The sequence below is a fragment of the Rhopalosiphum maidis genome, chromosome 1 (genome assembly GCF_003676215.2).
Source record: "Rhopalosiphum maidis isolate BTI-1 chromosome 1, ASM367621v3, whole genome shotgun sequence".
In the NCBI taxonomy this organism is placed as follows: domain Eukaryota; kingdom Metazoa; phylum Arthropoda; class Insecta; order Hemiptera; family Aphididae; genus Rhopalosiphum; species Rhopalosiphum maidis.
Window position 1 is genome coordinate 84,912,781 of NC_040877.1, and position 26,760 is coordinate 84,939,540.

Genomic DNA, 26,760 nt, shown 5'->3' on the forward strand with positions numbered 1-26,760 from the left:
TTTTGTATCCGCGCAACTGTTTGCTCCACCGCCACTGCCACCGACATCCTCAGTACCTAGTGCATCTCTGCCGCCATCTCCCGATGACCCTAAGTAAACCAGGATTGATGACGGATTCGGGCAAGACAAGCTCTTACTCGGTCACAGCGACCGGAAAGAAAATGTATCACCGAATCCCAATAACAACGGGATAACTAAACTCTGTTATCCTTAAGTCGCCTAGTGAGAGGAAGCTCAGAGAATGAAAATCGATGACGATGTAACTGTGTTATAAAAAAAATTTAAGACATTTAAAAAATGTATGTAATCATTGTTCGAAATATATACTCATTGATAGTAAATAAAATTGAATTTACAAATTTCAATTATTTTTTTCAATACGAATAAATTTAATAATTTATACCTATGCAAAATAATAAATTAAATCAAAATCAAAGATTACCTAACTTATTTGTATGATACTTATAATAAAAATAATCATTTTTTCAATACCATAATGGTTGAATTATATGAAAAATCTCATTACCTACAGCTCTTTGCTAACATAAGGCCTTTAGACTTAGTCACATTTATGTATAAACAAAAGCACGTATGGACAGTATCTAAGATATATATCTTAGATAAATGCTTTGTATCTCATCATTTAGGTATTATAATTTTATTATTAACTATTATTCCTAATAATTCTAAAGTAAGACCGCTAACCGTTTACCAGCGTAAAGTACGTTACTTAAAAACATATTTTATTATATCACTTCTAAATCTATTCAAATTGAATGTACGTTTATTTCAGAAACTTTTAATTATGTAGTATATTTAAAATTATTTCCTACTAACTTAATGCTTAAACATCATCATCTACTACACTACCCTTAGATAATGAAAAATGTTGATTCATTACCACATTTATTGTCAATGCGATTTGAATCCAAGCATAGAGACTCTAAACTATCAATCAACCCTATATCAAAAAAAAAAAAAAAAATATTTGTTGTTTATTATGTATTAAATATAAACTTAGAATTGCATATCGATTACTTTCGAAGATATCATTTTTTTTTTTTTTACATTAAACTTAAGAAAAGTCGTAGAAATATTCAGTAATACACTTAATATCAGGACAACTTTTGATTACATGCATCTGTAAATGTTCGTCGTAATTAATATTTTAACAATGTGTACCTACTAAATATGGAATATCACATAACAATTAAAAATATATATACATAATATTTTATACATTTATTAGTCATATTTTTTTGTTGCAGATACCCTAGATACAAATCATGCTGAAATAAAATTGATGATATTAGGATATTAACTTTATTCTGAATATAATTAATTGTATTTCTTTTGACAAACTGCCAACTTAAAACAGTTGTATTCTTTATATATATAAAAAAAAAACAATTGTAAATAAATTACATGTAATTTTCAAAATAAATATTTTATTTTCCTATAATAATATTTAAAATAAACTAAATTGTATGCATTATTCATGTTTGTTTAATAAGTTTTTCAAGAACGGTATTTTGTATTTGTTATTTATTAATTTACTTATTTGTTTACCTATTTGTATACATATTTTTACAAATATAAATATTTTTGTTTCCATTCAATGTGTGGATATTATTGAAACCATTATCTCCGAGCATACTACATACTTTAATAGTTACATCAATAACAGCCATGTTATTGATGGAACAACAAACTAGTTTGGAGTAACATGCTTAAATATATTGTCAAAATACTAAATAGCTATATTTTCAACAAGAATATATGACGGAGTAACAAAAAAATTAAAGTTACTTCACATAATAAAAACAATTTTGTTAGGTTATCTCAACAAATTTGTTCGGTTGTTGCAGCAAATTTAATAGCAGTGGTAGATTAACAATAAATAAATGTTTCTTCAAACACTTAGTGTTGTATAGATAGATAAGCGGACGGACATTACGTTATTCCAACAAAATTATTTTAGAATAATGAATTTAGTACTCATAACTCAACAATAAAGTTATCCCTATAGCTACAATAGAATATTATTAAGATAATTATTTAAATATTTGTAGTAACTTTATATTTTTTTTCGTGGCATTGTATTCAAATTTAGTACGTCCGTTATAGTGACTCTCTCAAAACCTACTGTACAGCAGAACAGTACCTATTTGACCATTTTTTTTTTCATTAATTATAAAAGGACTTGTACTTTAATTTAAAAATTTGCTGTGATAATATTTTATTTTGAATAAGTATACAAAAAACTGCGATTGTTGAAATTTTTAAATGAAAATTAAGTAATATTATTAAAAAAAAAATAAACATCAAATAGAACCTTCTATAGAAAAAAATATTTAAATTTTGAGGAAGAAATAATATATAAATTCATATAATTAATAGCATTTTAAGAATTGTAAAAATAGTTAGTCTGACTATAATGCTAAATTATGTATTACAATATGATATTCTATGTAAATATGTAAAACAGCTATTGTAAATTATCATCATTAATGTATTAATTAAGAAACTACCAATTTTTATTTTTATTTAGATATTAGTTAAATATTCAAATAAAAAACAAATTATTTTTATTTGGCAAAAAAAATGTTTTTTCACAGATCATTATAAAATCAACACATTTATTGCTCTTTTCTACAAAATCTAAAATTTTGTTTAATTATCTTAATTTTCAGTATGTAATAAAGCAAAGTTCATCAACTACGAGTTTTAGATGATAATAGACATGGCATGACTGCAGCTTCCTGTAATATTTTCATATACACTAGGACTAGGAAATAATACCTATACTATAAACATTAATTCAGTTTTCACCTTTTTGCTTTAAATAATAAATAGATAGTTGATTTTGAAAAATAGTGGTACTTACATTATACATACAAAAAATAAATTAACTTACGTGTAAATATCAATGTATTTAATTAATTTAAAATTAATTATTACAAATTATTATTACTACTGTAGTATTGTACAAGCAAATTGTTAAGGAGAATTTTGGAAACTTAATTGTCTAGAATTTACTTATCGTTTGTATATAAGATCTTTTCATAATATTTACAGCTTATTTCTCATAATATTAACATTATTTACACATTTATCATTTATTTTATTCTGTACAATTTGTTGGTGGGACAAGATTTAATGTAAATATCGATGTTATAATGTCAGCGTTTGCATTCTGCTATAATAATATCCTGAAACAAATACAAACAATATAAAAATATGTGGTTTTATTCAACTAAATATAATAATAATTATTAGATATTGTAGTAAAACACCATATACCCAGTACGGCAGTATCTACAGCAGTATATACTATAGACTTATAGACTATAGTGTATTGTTTAATTGATTTGCTTATAAAATTACTTAATTTCAAATTAATATCCTGTACGCTTTGTTCTACATATAATAAAACATAATAGAAATTATAGTATTTAATAACGCCGTTTTCGAAACTTATCGAAAATAATTTTAAGGGAAACAAAAATAATCATTATGCATTATTGTTGAATACTTTAATCATTATATACATTACTCCTACAGCGATACGGTTTCCGTGTGGCTTTGACAAACTTATAGTGTAATATATTATACTCTGTAATACAAAATGAAAAACGATCTCTACGCAAATTTTTTTTCGACCTCTCGCAAAACGAACAATGCAACACACCTCAAACGTAACGCTCACGACAAAGTACGTCGACCTATGTCCTACCCGGACAATGACTTACCTACTCGTGTGCAGTTGAAGTCGCATACATTTACTATGCTTAAATAATGTACGCGTTATGATATAGTAATTAATTTAAGTATCGATACTGATTCGGTTAAGCTACCAGTACGAAGATCATTTGCAAAATGTGTTAATCCGTCGAAACGCTCCGAAGGCCGTTCATAGGTAACTTAATATTATATTCACCAGCTTACATAAAAAAAAAAAACAGATAATGTTCTTTTCTTTAAGTTAAATAATAGGTCAGTTCGTGAAGTTCTATTAGACACAAATTTGCCAGGTATGTTGTAACGAGTAAGACAAACGTGGGATATGATATGTCTTCTAAATCACACGTTTTGTTACACAAATAAAAATTATAATGTATGAAAACTTATACAGTGTAATTGAGTAGCTGCGTTTAAATGAGCTTCAGTTTCAATAAACAAATAAATTATATTAATTATTAATAAATACCTTTTAGTCTTTCGTGCAATTGCTGTTCGGTGACACAACAATTGAACTCGGTCGGTCGTACTCCTTGGAAAATGGATATCACGCTAGGTTTGACGTTGTAGAACACCAGTGGTTGATTTCTCCTGACAAAGTCGTCTATGAGAGACTTGACGCCCTGTAACCAAAAAAAAAAATATTTAATTATCCACACTATTTACAGAACATCCACGAGGTATACGTATAATATTATAAGCGCAACGCGCACGTACTTTAGCCGCGGTAAAGTCAGCTCCTTGTATGTGTCTGCAGTCCATCACAACCGGTATTGAACTCAGACCTTGTTTAAGTCCAGCTTTGGACACCACTGCCCTCACGTACTCCACGGACGGAAAAACTAAACTGCGGTCCGGCGTTATCACTAAGTACTCGTAGCCGAATTCACTCTGAAAGTTTCAAAACAATCGGGACATTATACACAACGTGATTTACAAATCGTTTTGACTATTGGAACTCAAATTATTTATAGGTACATTTTATACCGTTTAAAAATTATCGTTTGGCAATACAAGCTTATTATTTTACAAACGAGAACCAATAAGTGGCAAGTGGCGAACAACATTTTTTACAGTAAATTATTAGCCAATTATTTATTTTGATAAATGTTGATGTATCCAAACCGAAATCAGGACTATTAGTTTCTGAATCATTAATATGTGTACCTATACTAAGGATATAACTAAATCGTTTAAATTGATTTACCCAAATATAAAATAGACGTAATATTAGATCTATAGTATGTATTATACTCGAACAATAATTTTTAAAATTGATAGATTAATATTAGTTACTAAAATAGTTTCCAAATCCATTACCAATTACCATTCAGATATATTGTCCTAAGTACACAAAGTTAAATAAATCTAAAACTACTCATTCAAATTTCGATTTAGATACATCAGAAAGTTCGTAAAATTCATCTGAAAAAAAATAACTTAGCATCACCACAGGACACTCTTATGGCATTAAAAAAATGCAAATATTTTAAAACATAGATGAATTAATTTAAAAGTTCGAAAAGTAATATTGTACATAGTACAGAATAAATTCAATATTAAAGGAAAAATAAGGAGCGAGCATGCTTGGTGAAACCCAGTATCTATTAAATTACAATAATATTATGTTTGATCGTGTTATTCGGGAATATAGGTATTGAATTTATCGTGTTTACTGACTTGTTGTTTCTCTACGTGGACGCTGGGCCTTGCCAAGGTGTAAAGCAGTATTATGACGTTAATAGCTATGCCGACAACGATCCCGACTTCCAGGCGTATCAACAGCGAACAAAGGAACGTGGCGAACGCCGGTATCAAATCGATTTCTGAAAATGTAAATCGTTCACTAGTCGTTCGTAAAAAATGTCTAGTATACGTCGACACGTCGTACGCGTAAAACAAATGTCAACAGAATAATAATATATTTTTGATAATTTTTTTATTATATTTTAATGTCGATGATGCATTTACGACACACGTACTTTTCGTTCGCCACATCGGTTTGACAACTTGTAGTTCGACCATGAATACGACGGCGGCTATTATCACAGCGGCCAAAGCAGCTTTGGGTATGTACACGAGATACGGTGTGAAAAACTGCAAGGCTATTATGACGATTATTCCTAGAAAATAAAATCATTTCTTTCCTTTATATTGTTATTTATATATAGTTGACGGTATAAAATGAATTTTAAGCGCAAATCGTCGTAATGAGTACGTTTATTAAGGGTGGTTAAGCACCGGATTAAATGTAAGGGAGCGCGAGTTTTATAATGCTTTAGATGTTTATCGATAAAAATAATTTATATGATTATATTGCTATTGTATACTCAATAATATATTATTAAATTTTATGGTATTAAACAAAGCTGATCCGCGATAATATTTGAACATCGACATTTAAAAAAAAAGTATCCCGCTTCAGAGTATTAAATTAAAAATTATTATTCAACTAACAGTGTTTTTATACTAAAAAGTGTTAATTATCAAATAAATAATCAGATGAACTACAGTAAATAAATATACTTATAAAATGTATATTTCTTCAGCTTTATCCCCTGAATTTGTGTACAAATACACAAATAATGTTTATAGGTAAAAAAAGAATTAAATTATTTTATTAAATTTTATTTCAATATATATTTCTTTATATCTCTCACTATTTACAAAATATTATAATAGACTTATTTGATGTAAAAAAATATTAAAAATATTGTTTTCTCAAAACACTTGATAAAATATTCGTATGCGTAGATAACGCAAATTATATTTCTAAATATGATTTTATAAATATTTTCTGACGTAAATTGAAAAAACGTAAACACAAATAATTATTTATGATATTATATTATTATAAAACCTATGTGTCGAATAGGATTCGTGGCGTTCGCCCTATAGAATTCGGAGTAAGATTTTCGCTAAAACGATCATGTGCGCACATAATATATTATGACATACAAATAATAACCCAATCGTTGAACCGTGATGTTGTCAACGAAATCGTAACAGAAACAAATTTTTTACCTGTATAGACTCCTCCGAACGTGGTCTTTACTCCGCTGGCGTTGTTCACGGCACCCCGCGATAGAGCGCCAGATATGGGCATGGACCCAACAAAAGATGAGATCAAATTGCATGCGCCCAAGGCGAGCATTTCTTGAGTGGCGTCGACGGTCTTACCGTCAGCTAAACGAAACAATAGAACATATTATTATTTTCATAATTTTAAGCTAATATAATTTCACTTGACTGCGGGCAAGCGATTCGTGACTAATCAATATTATATACTATACTGTCGTATTAAAAACGCTCGTTGACGACATTGTGCACGCCTGCAATATGAGTCTATACCGAGAAAATAAACGCACCCACGACCTACGCGCGTGCGTCAAAAGTAAAAATGTAAAATCGACTTACAGAAAAATTTAGCTAGCGAGATGTTTTCTAAAATCGACAGAAGTGGCACTACCAGAATCCCTGAACCTAATTTGGACGCCATCTCGACGAAATTGTACGTCTCGTTCCCGACCCGGCTCTCGAACGGCGGTGGCCTGAAGCTCGGGAGACCGGATTCCACGTGACCTGGAAACAGACAAAAATTAATCGACTCGTCGAATCGCTGTACGAGTTGTGTATGTAAAAAAAAAAAATGGGCCGTTGAATTTACTCGACAGTTTAAACGGCAAATCTCCGTGCTCCTTGTACATGTAACCCAGCGCGGCGCAAAAGACCACGACTATGATATTTCTCGCCGTCGATATGAGCCAAATGACCGACGAAATCATTCGCTGTCCGGTCGTTTTATCCTTCGCGTCCAAAGGGCCGATTTGTATGTCTTTCATTTTCTGTAAAATATAAACATAAATGTTACTATATATGATAATATTAAACGGCTGCTCATATTCTACTACGACGGGCTTACCCTCAACAGTAACAGGACAATCATGCACGTAATGCCAAGCGTCCCGTCGCCAACGCTAATCTCCCTGATGTGCATGGCCAATTGGTCCCAGAAGCCTATGAACGAATTGGCTTTTATGTTTATGCCGAGCAGATCTTTCAGTTGGGATGTGGCTATCACGATCGCCGCAGCTGACGTGAAGCCAGCCGACACCGGTCCGGATATGAAATCGATTAGGAACCCTGTAAAACCAGCGGAGTTGACAAATAGGTAATAATAATTATGTAATAATATCGCGGTTATCGACTGCGCGTCGGTTAGTATATTGACAAACCATTTTTTGATTGGGTAAAAAACCGCGATCGACGCGCATTTAAACCGTCGATGATTTAATGTCTGACAAAAGGCATCACGTCAAATATTTTATGATAACACGAGTTTACATAGCGTAGGTAAGTACACAAGCTATTTGCATATATTATCATACACTCGCGGTGCAGTATGGGTGCACTCGAAATTACCTAATTGCGCAAAGCCCATGATGAGTTGCACGATGCCGGTGATAAAACATAACAGGATTGCGAATTCCGGTCCCATATCGTGAATGTTTTCGCGGGTCATGATGGCCATTATGGCCGTAGGACCCAACGCCGGGTCTTTACAGCTACCGAAGATCGTGTACACGAAGCATGCCATGAACGAAGAGTACAGTCCGATCTAAAAAAATAATCATTAGATCACAGTCTGCAGTTCTATAAGAGTGTGATAATTAGATCTAAAAAATATATCAAGGATAATATTATCACCGGCGATATACCTTTATATATTTATATAATATCATCATAAATCATAATATTATTATCAAAATGTTGTACTCTCCCGACCCGAATTAAAATTTAAAATATTATGTAATTTAAATATATATATATACATTAAATTATATTAGAATTAGTATATTCGATGTACTTATCAAGGTTAGATTGGCGTAGGTAAACGCGCGTAAATTTATATCATAATACATACATATTATAACTCGATCACTCTTTTTGTTTTTTAATGTGTAATTTTGTGTTTAATTTTTGTCGGAAGACCTGACCTCGAACTTGCGACGCAATCACACGATCGTTAACATTATACGTTTGGGTGTAATGTATAGATGTCACTTGGTTAGCAGATTAACCACAAATTATGACCGTGACAATATCGAAATTTATTTTTAACTCATCTTTTACATTGTCGTTTATTCATTTACGAGCGAAAACCATTGGACAAAACACAATCGAAGTATATTATGTCGAATGCTACACGTAGGTACTGTACGATTCTAATAACATTCGTTTATAATTAAAATTTTAACCGGATGCTGATATTAATGATATTGCAATATTGTTGGTGCCTATACAATGGCACTCGCATTTCATGACGAACGACAAAACGTGTTGTATAAAAGAAATACGAACATTTTAATAGGTTGATTATTATTACTCGCGCGCACCAAACGGCAAACACGACCGTACAGATTTAAGTTTTCCTAAAAAAAAAAAAAATCAAAACTATAATTTATTTCGACATGTTCGAAGGAGTTATATTCTATTGTATTCTAAGTACAGTAGACTTCTTCGCCGTAAAAATACATTTCATTAACTAAATTGCATATGGTCATCAATATATTAGTGATCAAGCACAATCTATAGGCAGAATGAAATAACAAGTATTAAGCATAAGATACCTACACGATAAATTATCTGCAGTTCATTTAAATATTGTAGTCAGAGTAGTCAGACTTGACGTATTATAAGTAATCACTAATCGCTTGATTTTGAACTCTCCGTTAAGAGTTGTATAATATGTCTTACGAGATACCTAAACACGTAAATCCATAGACACGCGCAATCATCATAATTATTACACAAAACATAATAATAATAATTGCCTATTATAATTAATTATTATCTTTAAACATAGGAGGAGGTACTTATAATACATTTAATATTCACTATCGTTGCTCATATTATTGTGTATTGATGTAACATCGATAAAAATAAATTACATTTGAAATTTCTACGACCCGCCCCGTTTCTTTGGGCCTTTTAACCATTATATTTATGCAAATAACATATTATTAATATTTATCCAGTTTTAGGGAATTTTCGCGATAGCCTACTAAACAAAATATAACGCTTATTAAATAGACTACTTTCCAGAAAGATCATTAAGATAATATTATATCAAGAAATTTAATTTAAGTCGTCACATTCTACATAAAAAAAAAAAAAATAAATAATTATAATTCTGAGTAATTACCTCTAGATAACATTTAGTTTTTTAAAACTAGAATATAATTTTTAAATTTTCAACAAAATGTAATTTGACCGATTTATCTATACTCAGAACTTTGATGGCATAACTATACATAACTGAATGAAAACAGAAAGATTCATAGTAATTTAATGTATTAATCGTGAAAATGGGACAGAGACTTTTTCCTTCATACATTTAAATTATACTCCCCTATACTCCTTTAATCTAAACTTAAAATAGTTCAAATTAATGATTTGGTATTAAGTTAATGCGCATATAATAATTCTCTGGACAATACACATTATATTGAAAATAAAAAAAAAAATTAAATTTGAGTATATAATATTGAATGAACTAAATATAGATCAATAAGAAGTGTTAAAAAATAAATATAGAACACGTGGTAGCAAATAAAAAATAATTAAAAAAATTTCGATTTTTGCTTTAAAAACAAAAAACTAGAATAATAATAATAATATATTGTGTAAAATTAGCTCATTTTATCATAGCCCACGGTTTAAATGGTAATCGATTCATTATATTTTTATTTTCGTTTATTTGTAATGTTCTGGAAACGGCCTTTGGGTATAGCGGACGTCTGGGTGTGAGAGGTATATAATAAGGAAGAAGAATAATTTAAGACATGTGTGTATAACCTCGCAATATTACGGATCGGTTACATAAAACAATATATTTTATGTTTATACGAAAGAATTAATGTAGTCATACTAGCCGGGACGGTAATAATTTTTATGTAAAAAATATATATTATAATAATCGATATTGCGCAGTAATCGTCCATATCTTATGGTCATTTCCGAGTTAAGTTTTCTGCGGGCTGCCCCACACGCACTACCTGTTGCGTGTGCGTAGGATTGGGGGGGATATAATCGTCAATAGAAACAACTATATAGTGAGTAAGTAAGTAAATAATAATAATAATAATAATAATAATAATAATAAATAATATTATTTATGAACGACTTATAATCGATTCACGATTCGCAAAGATTCGCAGACCCGACCGACTTACCTGTGGAGGTAATCCGGCTACGTTCGCGAACGCTATGGCCTGTGGTATAACGGTCAGCCCGACCGTGATGCCGGCCACGAGGTCGGATATACCGTGTTCGCCGATCGTGTACTTGGGTAGCCATTGGAGGATCGGTAAGCGTTTGTACAACACTTTTCTCGTACAGCACCGATTCACCGAATCCGGGTAGACGGGCACCGACGTGTCGCCGCCCGAAACTTTACCTAGACGAATACAAATTAACGAATTAGGACTTGAGACAATAATTATTTATAAATTTTTATTTTTTCAATGACAATATTGAAAGTAACAATTTCGGCAGTTTAGTGCATTTCGGCAAATACGACAATTATTTTACACGGGTTACATCCGTAGCGAGTCTATTCGTCGAAACATATTTATTTTTATGCATATTAATATGTACAAATATATTTTTCTCTTTGATTTATCTACTGTGCCTTTAAGCATATCGTGTGCTGGATAAAAATATTTAATGATAACAATTACTTAAAATACGTATGTGTGTTATTGTGATGCTTACGTTTGCGATTACAGGATACATAATATTTAGTAGATTATAAACAATAGTTAATAGTTAGAAAAGTAATATGATATAAAAAGAAAACCAATAAATAATATAAAAATTACACTGATAACATAAACTAAAGACAAAGAAAATTACCTGTATATCATACAAATTAATATATGCAATATCCATATTCTGCATTTTTTTTAAAAATATTTTTATTTAGGATTACAATTGTACATTTTTTTTAAAACTTAGACTTATTGAAAAGTAAAAATTTGTATCTAGATAATTCTTAAATCTTTGGCCAAAAAAAATATTTGTGTACTTTATTTTATTACCCTTACTATTATAGGCGGTGATAGGGGTGCTTAAAAGGGTTGTCCCAACTCATCAAAAAAAAATTTAAATTCCCATCCCTAAAAATATATTTAATTAATTGGTTGATTTTTGTAGAAACATGTTTAGTCTCCCTAAAATTAAATTCTTTTTTAATGCTATTCTCCCTATCTTTCTTTATATTTTCTTTATACCGATTATTGGTATTTTTAATATGTAAATTAATAAGTAGGTATTAGGGCTATTAAGTATACATGTTATATTGTTATTAGCTATCAGTGCTATCATCGATTACATTAACAGTTATTTATAGTTTTTATAGATTTATTTCCACCGACCAAATTTATGTTTGTTGTTTATAATTGAATATTTCTGATACAACTACATAGATAGGATATTGTTTTCGTTCATGTTCTAATACTACCCTTAACTAAATCTAGTGATGGCATAGTATTCACAAAAAATATTACGAAATTTAAAAATACAAAAATTTGATTTATGTATTTCATTTTGTCGACAATAACTTTTTATGCGACACTTCGTTTATCGTATTTAATCATCAATAAAAAGAAAATCGTTTATACATATATTAGAAGAGTCTTTAAAAATAATATCTATATTATTCTATGATGTAATTACGAAAACACAGCAGCATATTATTGTTAATCAAGTTTACTGACTCGTGTTGTTATCAATGTTGATCAGTCAACTATATCGCGATCGTAGTACTGAAAACAAAACATACTCATGGAGAAGAAGAAGATTTTAAAATATAATATATAAACATATTGTACGCTTATAAAACCGGTCAAACTTGGGTCATGGTTAATTCCGGTCAAGTATATTATAATATATATTATACAATACACACGAGTTAGATATATTAATATCGTTGCAAATTTAAAAAAACAAAATTTAACGAACCATAATACCTACACATCTATATTTAAAGTAACTACTACTCGGTAGTTTTTTATATTTATTTTTACAATGAACATCGCCCTAATGTCCTTGAATAATAATTAGCACGTGTTTGTGTTAACTGGAAACAAGATAACAAAAGATCCACTGCGTGATAAATCATTTTGATCATCTAAAATATATTTAATTTCAATAAAAAAATTATATTTTTAGTATAAAGGAACAATCTTATATAACCATATACTCAACTACGTAAGATGTGTATTGTTCTAAATTAAATTAAAAAATTTAATTTTAAATTTTATAACTTTTAACATATTGACAGCTATGTTTGTCGAAGCCAAACGAATAATATTAGGTTGTTATTAAATATAAATATCCATTGACAGAAAAAATATAGGTACGTTATTCTTTTTATAAAATATACACTTTAAGCTCAAACAAAAAATTAGTAGTACCTATATATATATGTATGTATTATATCTATGTTTATTTAAATATTCGTATTTTTAGTAAGTGAATGTTCTTTATGAGAGAAGTACAGATAATACAGTCAGGTAAAAGTTTATGGAATACTGTTTTACTAATAAAGTTTTGGATTAGGTAGATGATGCAATTAATTATACTAATTATTTCGTTTAAACGTAACTTGGTGCTATTAAAATAGTGTTTACAAATACGAGACTTTCACTATATGTATACTGGAGTGTTTTACTTTATCGGTATTTACATTATTTACAAAAATGTTTAACTTTGATTTTTTATTTATTGTTATTCTTTTAACCTTAATGGATTTGAGAATAATTATTCGGAGAAATTTCGTCTCAGTGCATATTTTTAAAACCACACATAATAATAATCATCCATAAAATAAATGCAAGTAATATAATAAAATAATCGTCGGAATATATTAAGTATTATAATAATAATACAATTTAATTAGGTAATTTTTTTTTTTTTTTATACTTTGAACAAGCTATTTTTGTAAATACGTATTCGTTATGATTATTTGAAAATCTTAATAATCAAAATTAATCTATTATATTTTATAATATAATATATTATATTTTAACTATCGAAGTATAATAAATATTAGATTCAATATGATATCTATTTTATATTATCATAAAATAATTTTTAAGGATTATTTATTTTAGTATATAAGTTTCAAATTCAGAAACTACTCATTTAAATTTTGAATCAGATACATCTACATTTTCAAAAAAAAAAATCATAATATTATGAAAATATCAATTTGTAGTAAAAAAGGAATGATTCTCATATTTTACAAAAAAAAAATAGTATCGTCACAGGACACTCCTTAAATGGTATAAAAATCATTTGTCAAAACATTGTCCTTAATAATTATACTTATACTGCTATCACTCTGCAGTTTAACATATTATCTGAACATCATTTGTATGTTATTGTGTATTGTATTTGGTATCAGAGCTTAGAATATAATTAATTTACTTAATAAGTAGGTAAACAACTTGTAATGCATAGCAATTTTGAGAAATGTGTATTATATGTACTTAGTTTTATATAGGCCCCTTCCATCTGTTAATTTTTATCACAATATCACACAACATTTTTTAAGATTCTGACGATTTTGTGTATTTGAAGAAATTGAAAATTAAGCATGCACATATACTAAAATGAAATATCAAAGTTCCGCGATAATTGTTCCATTAATCTTGTTTAAAGATTACTTTTAGATCAGTAAATAGATTTTCATCCTATAGTTTAAAATATAAAAATAGGATCGAAAAAATGTGTATCGCTCATAAATCATATGCATTATTACACAAAATAATTCCCCGAAAAATGTTTCTATTTTCAAGACGTCACGGATAATAATTTCTTTCATAACTTTATTACCTATATTCAGTAGTTCGTGAGGATAAAAAAAAATCTGTAATTAACTAGATGAAATTGAATAAATAATAAACGTTCAACTCACATGTTTGACGCCTATAACTTGAACACGATAATCATATTACGTTATAATATTACGATTTACGACGGGTTAACAGTGGGTATTTCAGATGACGCAGTATACAAAACATTATTACTTACAAGTTAATTGGTTTTAGCAGTCTCTATTTATTTATTTTTTTTTTTTTTTGCAAGAAGAAATCGACGTTACTAAGAACAAGCTAGAAGCGGAGGTTTGAATTTGAAAACGTACGCGTAAAAACGACTTTAATTAATAATATACGCAAAATAATATTTGCAACTCTAAAAAATCCGGTTATCTCTTAAGTTTATAATTCTTTAGTTTCTCCATTCGTCTTAATCATACAACCTATAGGAAAAGTATAATTTAACAAACATAACATATTTATATTCATATAAATGAATAAATTACTGTCAAGAGTCAACTGCGAATTGTGATAAATGAATAACGTAGTCATTCACTTTTAACGGTACGGCATATGATGGTAAATAAGAAAATATGAATCCAGTTCTATGACGGTTGTGTTTTTTTTTTTTTTTTGTTCAATTTGGATATGATGCAAAATTCAAGCGAATTATGGAGACCATCAGAAGCCTATACATCATTAATAATTTCAGCAAAATCTTATAAATCGTTGTTTTGTTTAATAAACTAAATATATTGTTCGGACATAAGTCGTAAAATTAATAGAAATATACAATACACTCGTACATAATTAAAAAAATTTAATATTTTATCAGATGAATTTTTAAAATATTGCTGTTCAAAACCGTGTTTTGAACGCGGTGTTTTATTATTTTATTCAAATGTGATATCATAAAACTCATTTACACTCACACGTTACACTTATAACGGCTATCGCCATAATCTGTAGCCTTGTCCGGTTTATTTTAGTTACCTACCGCACTCTGCTGAAACACGCAATATTGTTCTACGCCTACAACTTCTACAGACGTCATATTGTAATAGTACCTAAATTATATTATTGATAAGAATAATAATTAAATATTTTTAAATAATAAACTAGTGGTCAATGATAATACGTCAATAATCAATTAAATATATCTCACAAGCACACGTGATAATCGCACGACTTTATCATGACATAATTATTTAATAATACCAGCTGTTTATAATTTGAATAACTAAAAAATTGACTAAATATTGTATTAGTGTTAATAAAATAACTTTTTATATTATTTTATATTCCATTATAACATAATATATAACATTATATTATATTCTATTTAACCTTCATATCAAATTGGACTTAAATAAACGTATAGTTAGTTGTCAGACGACAGTAAGTTAACCTACGACTATAATACTGGCTACGAATCCACTTCTACGAAGAACTTGGGTGCTGATACCCCGCCGTTTAATAACATACGTGTACAAATACAACATTCCAATGAAGGATCGATTACAAGATTATAATTGTTCGAAGTATTTTACCCTTATCTAACAAAAACATATTTCACAAGCAATAATACAGCATCAAAATGAAAGCATAAAAAGATAAACGTTTCTGTAACTATATCAAGTATAATTAATATTTTTATCGCACGATTGAGGATCGATTACAATGTATATAATATTATATCATGTGAATTTAAAATGTAAATAATACATGTGGAAGTTTATAAAAAAAAATTAAAATATAGTTTAATAAACCCTATTTGCCTGAATTCATCTTGCATAATAATATAAAAAATCGTGTCCAAGGTCTCGGCTCAAAAGAAAACAACTAAAAAATTAAGCGTTTTATGATTTTTTTCAAAACGAAAAATCAGCGTCCAAAAAACTTCTTATCAAGAATTAATTTTTTGTAAAAAAAAAAAAAATTTGAAAAACGATGTTCCAAGTTATTCAATGCCGCAATACCTATGACAATATATTGTTGCTTAATGTAGGTATATGCGTCCGGTTACTACGTCTGCAGTGACGCAGTGGAAGTGGTTACTGATTAGGTGCCAACCGCCGCGGCCGTCACAATGAACTCAAAACGTGTGCACGTTCTTGTGCGTATAATATAGATATTAGATATTCGTTTTTTAGGCGGGAATCTTACCTACATGTTATTACGTATAATAATTAGTAGAACGGGTAAAAAAATTTTGGAAAACCCGAGTACGCGTAGATAGGTATTCCCCGAGAATGTCTTGCACCTAACCAGATGCGGTAATTTTAAAATTCCCAACTAGGCATGATGTACACATTGTACACGACTACGTCGGGCGTATAATGAATAATCGTAATTACCGTTGTCGAGTCATCTGCGAACGGACGATACCAACTCGTTTTTCGCGAATGTTTAAGCTATTAAAATATACTTAAGGAGATAATATCATCGTTTGAGTTATGATCGCATTAACAGACACACTGTTATTATAATAATCGTAATTACTCGCTATACTTGTCGAAAGATCCTATACTATAAATTCCATACAACCGCAATAATGCCATTATGGTTTGAGAATGATATTTGAAGTCGGTAATAATATCAACATTATAAGATTAAATATTAAATTTATTTTTAAAGCTTCTCCGTGCATTAATGATAAAGCTAACCGTCAGGTAAAATCGTTTATTAAATTCAATTTTTAAATTAAAAGAGTATGTATAGTGATTTTATTTTCCAGACTCACAGAGTACCTACTATAAATTAGAACTAAACAATTTAACGTCGACATATTATGATAATAGTATTGGGCGATACCTGCCTATCTGATTTATTTTTATATCTCAAATTCGATTTGAATTTCGCATAATATTAGAATAAGAAGCACACAATATACACAGATATACATTACGTGGTTAGCGGTCACATTAAGTCTTAAAGACTATATTCAAATTATCTAGGTAATTCGCTACCAATTAGGTACAATAATAATAATCAGTTATGATCATGCTAGTCTGTGCTAACATTCTCACACCTTGGTTTTATTTAACAATGCAGTTATTCAAAATCTGTTTTTTTGCAACTTTATATTTTAAGAATATACTTTAGAACACTTGAGATATTTTTTGTACCATTTAATAAGTATTCTAGGACAACACAAACTTGAGTTTATCAAAGGAAAATTACCCTTCCTTTTTTATTTTATATTATTCATCGGATCATTGTTTATTTTTTTAATTTTGATGTATCTAAACCAAAATGTAAACGGGTAAGTTATTAGTTTCTGGTAATCAAAAAAAAATTAAATCGTGGTAAATTTAATATTTATTCGGTCGTGTTCTTATTAGTTATAACCGAGACTATTATCACAAATTGTAAAATGCTAATAGATTAATATAATTTACCTACTCCACTTAAAAAAAAACACAATAATAATAATAATAATAGATAAGTATATTATTTTTATAAAAATTCAAAAAATCAAATTTGGAATAACTGCATTACTAAAGAAAAAAGGAATGCGCGTGCTTGGTTAATTATCTTTATCTTGTATGGCTATATTATAATATGGACAATAATAATGCTTATATATTGCTAATATGTGTAATATGTAGTGTAATACTCACTAGAAGATATGATGTCGTTTTCTCTATGGTAAGACGATGGGTAACTGGACAAATTGTCTGCCGAGCTCCATTGAAACCCATCGTTCTTATATCCGGACAGTGTTTCGGAGTCTGTCTTTACGAATCCTACTAGCTTAACGTTCTTATAGTAATCGTCACTGTTATCAGTCGACTTGTCACCTTCCATTTTGTAGCTCAAATGGTTGTTCATTTTATTCATATTTCCACTGCAGTGACTCACAGCGTCAATGGGATTATCCGTTTATAATGACTGCACGACATCGATACAATCTATGAAAACAAATTATTAAAATCATTATAACGTTGGTACATAATTATTAGACCATAGGTAAATGAACTATTTCGGAGTTCTAACACTGCTCTGTTCCCAGCAATCATGATTTACATAATGTTTAGGAAGTGCGGGCACTCTGCCAATAATCATAATATACGATATTGTTATTAAACATAGTGTATAATACTTAATAAATAGTTCTGCTTGAATGATACACGGCCAGATTTCGACGCGAATATCATAAGCGTGATTCGCACGAAATTTGCATATTGTAGTGGCGTAGGAGAAGGGTGGGCAGAATGGGTAATTGACCCCTCAGATATAATCCAAGGGGGCATAAGTATTATTTCCCCCCCCCAACCGCATTAAAATTAAAACGTATACCATATGGTAAATTACATTTAATTTATACGTTTAAATATTTAAAATTGAACTAATTTTCATTAATGTGCGCAATAGTATTTTTATTATCGATATATTATTTATTATTATAACATAATACATAATATTGTGTAATTTAAAACTGTAAAAATAAAAATAGACATTTCCAATTCGGAGTGCTCAATCTAATTAGGTATTGGAAAATTCCTTCAGTCCCGGTGTTCTTACAACGTATCGTGTTGTTTATTATTGTAATATTACTATAAACTATTTATGGGTTTATACGGGTTTTTTTTGTTTTTGCTTTTAAATAAAACGATGCTTTTTTTACTACTGCAATACATATCTTTGGTTGAGTAGAACAGTTAGTAAAAGTACTACTAAATCCTTAATTTTATGTATCAGATTCTATTCAAGCTGCAAAGAGTAGGTACATTACAATCATTCAGAACTAATGAACATTTTGATTAATGATATTAAATACCGTGAATTTACTTGCTAAAATATGTGTATTAGAACCACTTGATGACACATTTGAAGTTATTTGCCAAAGAATTTGTTTCCAGTATTTCACAAGGAAAATCAATATTTGGAAATTTTTATTAATCTAACAGGTAAAAATGTTCTTTAAATATTTCAAAATGTTGATTTACTTTGTAAAATTTAGGTTTTATTTAATTTATTTATATATTGTAAAATTTTTGAATATAACTACAGATATAAAATAAGTATGTTTTCTGTTTTATTTCAATACATAAATGCAATATATTTATATTATACTAAATATTATTTAATACATTTATATAATTCTTATATTATAATACACTACCTATAGATATATTAACAATAAAAAAATATATATAATAAGAAAGGTTTTCTGTTATAAATCACAAATAAATATAAAATAGTGGTTATGGTTTTTATATTTGGTCCCCCTCCCCCTCATGAAAAATAGTTCCTGCACCACTATAGCATGTGACAAATATATAAATATACATCGTTACATTAACGACAATACCACCACATACATATCTAGATTTTTTACAAGTTTCCGGGTGAACAGAAAAACCAGAAATGATTATGCTAAAGAAACACCTCATTGTATACTTATAAAATATAAAAATATTTCACATAATATTTTATAATTATTATATTTAGATTGATGATGCTGATTTTTATTGTATTAAATAGACTTAAAACCGAGCAAATATATCGTACAGTTACGTTTTATTACTTATTATGTAGTATGAAATTGTAATAAGTAGAAAAAATGGCATATTATGAAAACAATTCTGAAAAATATTTGACTAAGCCTATTCGTCCTATATAATATATATTATATTTAGTGACCTTTTTAGGTATAAATGCATATAAGTAATATTAATAAATAAAACAACTCATACATGGTACATGGTTTTTTTTATAGTTTTTAAGTCTAATGTAATTTTTTTTTCCAAAATCAGGAATGCCTCTAATTATTATTTGTATGAACATCCCACGGCTCGCCGGGAAAACACTTCACAATATCCTGTCAGTATAGTCCGCTAACAATTAGTGGTAGGCAAAAACTCATTACGACAGATATTAATTTCTTAAATATTATAGCAACTGGATTTTCACCAAATAAAATTAATGACAAACATAATTCTTTTTTATATTTAATAAATAAAAACATTAAATTATTTATAAACTATAATAAATATTATTTTTTTAGTTTTAAAAAGTAGTGTTAAAAAGAATACAACAAAATATTTAAACTTAAAAAGAATTATAATTAAACACATATTTGTTTTAGAAAAAGTGTTTCATATAACGAATGAACTTTGAGTTTAAAACTCAAGTTAAATATTTTCATTTCAAAATGTACAATGTACCTATGAATATTTACAAACATACATTAATTAATATAATATGTATTTTTAAAAATTTAAATTTTTAATTTATTAAGATTTTTGCTTTACAAAAATAGGTTTGTTATTTTAAATATAGAATTTAAAATTTTAACATGATGTTTCGAATTAGCGAGGAGGATTGTTTTTAAAATAAAATAAACTCAAAATAAAATATTGCATAATATTCTAAATTGGTAAGCACCTGAACAGTAATAAAAACACTTGATTACATATTTTATGTGTTCATTTAAAATGTATATTCCATGAAGGACAAGAATTGTATTGTGTGTTCTTAATTTCTTATAAAATACGTTTTTCCTGGTTTGAGCATTTATTCAATAAACATCATAATTTATGTACCCGTGTACTTATGTACCATAAGTATAATTATAGTTTATTGCCCAATTCTCAAATTTGGTTTGATATTAAAGTACTTTTAGTCAAATACATAAAACATAAGAATAGCTTTTATGATATACAATCCTCATTATCATTATATGATATTGTATTGATTGGGATTTAAAAAATATTATTATATTATATTATTATTACCATATTATATTATTTAATATTCATAAACATAACAATTTAATAATAACAATCGGTAGGGCGCAATCACAGTAATAGGCACAAAATAATTATCCTAGAAGGTTAACTTTAAAATAAGTTGAATTAATTTTTTTTTTTTACAAATAATTACTTACATCATTTATAAAAATTATTTTTTATCTAAACACAATTAATATTAAATTGTATAGTACGCAAACATATTTTTTGTAATTATATTAGTATAAGTATAACAAAATTCAACACATATAACACAATTTTCACAATTTTAAATGTTATAGGTACATAGAATATAGCCGTATAGGAAATAAGAATTAATGCTTTAAATTTGATTACATTCATCGTATATACGTATCGTATGATATAAATTTATTTATTTTTATCATTCCAAATTGTCATTTTAATTATTAAAACATATTTTCATTTTAATCATGAAATATTTTATAAAATACATTTTAGCGATAAAATTACTATTTTTGTTTATATTTTATTATTTTGATATGCACATGTACTTATACAATTTATTTGTTATTAGATATTTTGATTATTTTTAACACTTTCGAAATGATTAAAAATCGTAAACTGTAATTCGTAGAAGACGACAGTCCTTGAATTAAATACATGAAATAAAATAATAGTAATAATTTATAATATAGGCAATATATTTTATTATGTTGTTCAACTACTTTTTTTATGGCACGAATATTATATTATTATGAATAATAGTTAGGTATTATACATATAATTTATTCTAGGATGTACCTGAAATATATTGAATATATTAAGACATATTAATATCGTATATTATACGAGTGTAATTAAACTAATAATAACTGACTTATACAACACGTTCTATATTGATACTTAATTACAAACGATAGATTAAATTTCATTGAATTAATTCAAAAATTTAGGGATAAAAGTTAAATTGCTAAATATTTTTAATCCGTTAAAAATTAAAATATTAAAAACACGAATTTGTATTTTACCTGGAACAATTGTAACTATAAACCTGTTATTAACAATATTCTATGTTTTACATTAAAGATAAATGAATATTGATATTTTTATTTTTATTATGTTGGTCTGAATCGAAGATAGTAGTTTATTTACGAAAATAAGGAAAATATCATCAATATTATAGGTATATACAATTGAATACTTATAAATACATAAATAAATATTAATAGTTGAAATACAATTATAAGGAACACCTAATGTAAAAATTTAAATTGATTAACGCAAAAATTATTGATTTTAATAGTCATAATTCAACCATGGTTAAAAATTTTATAAAATACATCTATTATTGTAGTTAAATAAAATAAAAATTATTATTATTTGTAGCTACTACCTATGCATTTTTAATGTTTATTTATAATATAATAGGTATAATGTATAAAGGTTTTTATAATTATATAGAAATGAAAACGCAGTAAATATTATTTAAATTAATCAGATATTTTCAGAGTGTCATTTTTATAATGAAACGATGAGAACAATCTTTTTGAATAAACTATGTATTTACAATAAAAATATAGGTTAATAACACATATTGTATTGTAGCTTGGAACACAAACCTGTCCTACCTATTCAATTCAACAATTCGAAGTGTACATAAGATTATATATCATCTGCATCCGTTCAATTTATGAATGCAGGTCTAAAATAATTGTTTTCTATGCCTAGGGGCTAATATAATATCGATGATCATCAACCAGCCTATTATTTTGTATCATTTTATAAACATTTGCATTTTTGTAACGGTAATAACTAATAAGTATTATACAAGTTTTATCAATAAAACCCAAATTTAATCGGTATAACCTAGGTTTTACCAACTACTCCTGCATATTGGATGAATTATGAACATTCACCGATTGACCTTAGTGTACGTTCAAAAATACCCCGAATTGATACAGTAAACCTACTAATAGTTTATAAAGTATTGAAATAAAAAATAAATATGAGATATTGCTATAATGTGTACTAATATAACCTACTATTTAATATTTATATTATTAATTGTTCAGTACCACTCATTTATACTTCTATAACGTATTATTATTGACAATTTTAATTTATTGAAACTTAATTATAGTAGTTTACTAATCATAAAAATAAGCACAAAAACCTGGTATTTATAACATTTGATTTGGGTTATTAAGTAATTTATTTTTTATTTGTTCAAAATTTGAAATAATTGTTTAGATATATGTAATTTTTCTTTTGATTTTAATTCTATTTAACTACAGATATAACCTTATTTATTTTTGAATAATAAACCTTACTTTATAACTCGATATAGAATAATGTTAATCTATAATAAATTAATAACAGTTAAAAATGTTATAGAAACTCTAAAAAAAATACCAAAAATATGACAAAATTAAATTAATTTTACAGGGACTACCAAAGTCCTTTCTCTGCTTACAATCTATCACTTCGGACATGATACGAAATAAAATAATAATAATTTAAATAAATTTTCATTATTTCAAATTGTAAAATGATGTAATATTCACAATTAAATAATATTATAATAATTACTTGTATTTTAGTAATCATAATGTAGCATGTTATACTGTTGTAAATATCTAATAACTTTTATCATGCATAAAAAATTAAACTATGTACAATCAATGTTAAGCAATGTAAGTATCTAAAAAATAATTATAATATGCTTATACAGATAATAAATTAATAACTAATAATAAGTAACTGCACCGTCTATAAAGATTTTAGAAAGGCGTTTCGTGTAGGCAAAGTACGTACACATAAATTGAGATTTCCAACAGCTGAGCAAAAACAACATCATGGTATTTAGAGATTACATTACAAAACTATTAAGACACTCTGAACAGTTAAGGAATATAATTTTTATTTTTTATTTCATGATAATTAATTAATAATATAACACATCATTCCGAATACATTTTAATGTGCAGTACGCATGCCGTACCCTATCTGCCAAAAAATTGTAACTATGTAAAACAATATTATACGTTTACCTTGCGTTCTAAATTCGCACAGTATTTTAAAATATTTTGTGCAATATCTAACTATAATAATTTATATTTTTATTGTTTATTTTATAAATTATATACGAAAATACAAAATACGTTGTTTACATTTTTTCAAGAAATGACGATAAATGTCATTCTACCAAATGTTGGAAGAAATATTTTTATTTTTTATCATTTTCAAAAACACGTTCGCGAAACTACAACTGATATTGAAAAAATTCTGTGTTTCGGCAGTTATAACTAATATAACTCACTTGGACGAACTTAGATGTTGGAGAATATACATGGGAGAATATGTCCACGAAACTACTGACCACTGCGCATTCATTTCGACATTATATGTCTATTACGTACTCCTACACTGAAACCTATTCAATCGTACACTTATTGAGACATAGTAGACAACGATCGATTTTCGTATCCGCATCGTTCAATCGTTCAAAAAATTAAAAAAAAAAAAAACATTAGCCGACGTGAATATTAACGCAAAGCGGATAAGGCCGAGTAAATTTTGCGAGCTGTAAGTAGACAGCACAATATTATATTTTAATATACGTATAACACCACTAAACGGACGTCGAAATAGTTTGCGGTACGACGGTAGCGACAAACGAACACATTCCGAACGATGTCTGTACGATGAGAAAACTATTGAACAATTTTCAAACAAAAAACGAATTAACTTTCGAAATACTTTTTCTATCGACAACTGCAGTGAATACGAGTCCATTTACAGAGGTGGGGTTTCCAACAGCGCGACTGTTTACGTATATATTGTTAGTGACAATAAAGAGTCGGCAACAGTACAAAAAAGTACAATATTATTATCGAGGCGTTGGATTTAATTTGTTCAACTCTATCGTTTCGCACTTGAATGTGGCACAATGTGGCGAATTCACCGTTTTACGACTAACCCGTCAACGCGACTATTGAAATTAATGGTATTTTATTTTCGCACTCGCTACAATTTGGATTGTATTATATTACAACAATATTAGTATTAAACTCACCGTTTAAATCCTGGAAACGTGCACTCGATTTGTTGAACAGCGTACAAGATAAAACACTGTTTTGAGAAAACTACGATTTTGGATTTGACGATATTATTAGTGGACCATTAAGCAGACACTGCAGTAGTAGTGCGGTAGGTACTGCGAACCCAAAGCGAGTAAACGCTGATTTCAGGTTCAGGTAGCGTATAGGTACACAACCGGTACGCAGATAGGTACGCCAAAACAAGTGGATATGGAACGGTCGTCGGTGGTGGGATGGACTTGGGGGGCGGAGGGGGAAACCGAAGGTCAAGGGACCGTGTAGTAGCGCTTTGATGACCGAGTCATCAATGGTAGTTATGATATACACAAGACGTTTGGGTTATTTTTGTTTTTTTTTTTTTTTACGTACATACCTAACAAGTCATTACTTTTTCTTTCGTTGTTACATGTACCATGCAAACCCAGATGAAAATTATAAATAATTGTGTTACAATCGTAGTAAATAAAAAACAAAAAAATACCAACAAAACCGAATACTATAGCAAGGTTAACACTGCTACACCTAGACAATGATTAAGGTTCAAGTTCAAAGCATTTATTATCGAATTCATAATATTTTTTTCCTAATAAAACAAAACATTTTAGGTACAAAACTTATGATATTATATATATATATATATATATTGTACATCTTGACTAAACATTAATATTACTATTGAAATATGAAATACATCTAGTGGTTTTTGATATTTTACACAACACGCGATACAACATAAAACTAAAATTCACTGTACACGTTTTTTTTTTCAAGACACATTTTAGATAAAATAAGTTTTATTTTAATAAAACATTAAATTTTAATAATAAATGGTTAAACATGAATGCAAAATTATACACATCGTATTCTAAAATAGTTACCTATGGTAATAAATTAAGAAATAATGTACTCGTAATTTTTTTTTACGAGCATTTAAAACTCTAAAACTACCTACTCATAAACATCTTTAGTAAATAGGGTTCATCTCAGAAGTCAGAATTATTTTTCTAATAAGATAATATTATATTATTCTTTTTTTTTTTTTTTAATAAAACATTAAAACATAATAGATTTGTTCGCTGTAGATGAGTGACACACTCTTTAAAATAAACGTTAAACAATAATTTTTATTTTCGAGACAACTAAAAAAGTTAGTGTTTCATATATTTTGATGTAGCATTATTATTATTATTTTTAAACAGCCGTTTTTGTAACAATAAAAAGCACATATTTTATGAATATTTTATTTGATCTTTTATTATATAAGACCGTGTGCATAATATTCATATATATATATATATGTATGTATATAAAATA

The 26,760-nt window shown here is 27.8% G+C and overlaps 1 protein-coding gene across 2 annotated transcripts; it reads right to left on the reverse strand.

Annotated features, from left to right (window-relative positions):
• Window positions 1-2,913: 2,913 nt before the first annotated feature.
• LOC113556143 (sodium-independent sulfate anion transporter-like) lies at window positions 2,914-25,590 on the reverse strand. 2 transcript variants are annotated; one of them, XM_026960912.2, is made up of 13 exons: window positions 25,422-25,590; window positions 18,251-18,541; window positions 10,977-11,200; window positions 8,164-8,359; window positions 7,664-7,884; window positions 7,409-7,586; window positions 7,159-7,323; window positions 6,766-6,927; window positions 5,724-5,864; window positions 5,422-5,567; window positions 4,459-4,632; window positions 4,211-4,364; window positions 2,914-3,212 (listed from the first exon to the last, which is right to left on the reverse strand). In XM_026960912.2, the coding sequence occupies exons 2-13, from the start codon at window positions 18,468-18,470 to the stop codon at window positions 3,175-3,177; spliced, it is 2,019 nt and encodes a 672-aa protein (XP_026816713.1). In that variant the 5' UTR covers window positions 18,471-18,541; window positions 25,422-25,590; the 3' UTR covers window positions 2,914-3,174. The 2 variants fall into 2 exon arrangements, with proteins under 2 accessions (XP_026816713.1, XP_026816714.1); XM_026960913.1 differs by lacking the exon at window positions 25,422-25,590 and adding an exon at window positions 18,627-18,738.
• Between the last annotated feature and the right edge of the window lie 1,170 nt (window positions 25,591-26,760).

Bases quoted from the DNA above. Each gene is read 5' to 3' on its own strand.
- LOC113556143 (XM_026960912.2), bottom strand. From the start codon at position 18,470: ATGAATAAAATGAACAACCATTTGAGCTACAAAATGGAAGGTGACAAG. The intron at 7,885-8,163 runs GTAATTTCGAGT...CTGGTTTTACAG, and splicing joins CATGGGCTTTGCGCAATTAG to GGTTCCTAATCGATTTCATA. The intron at 4,365-4,458 runs GTACGTGCGCGT...TTTTGGTTACAG, and splicing joins CTGACTTTACCGCGGCTAAA to GGCGTCAAGTCTCTCATAGA.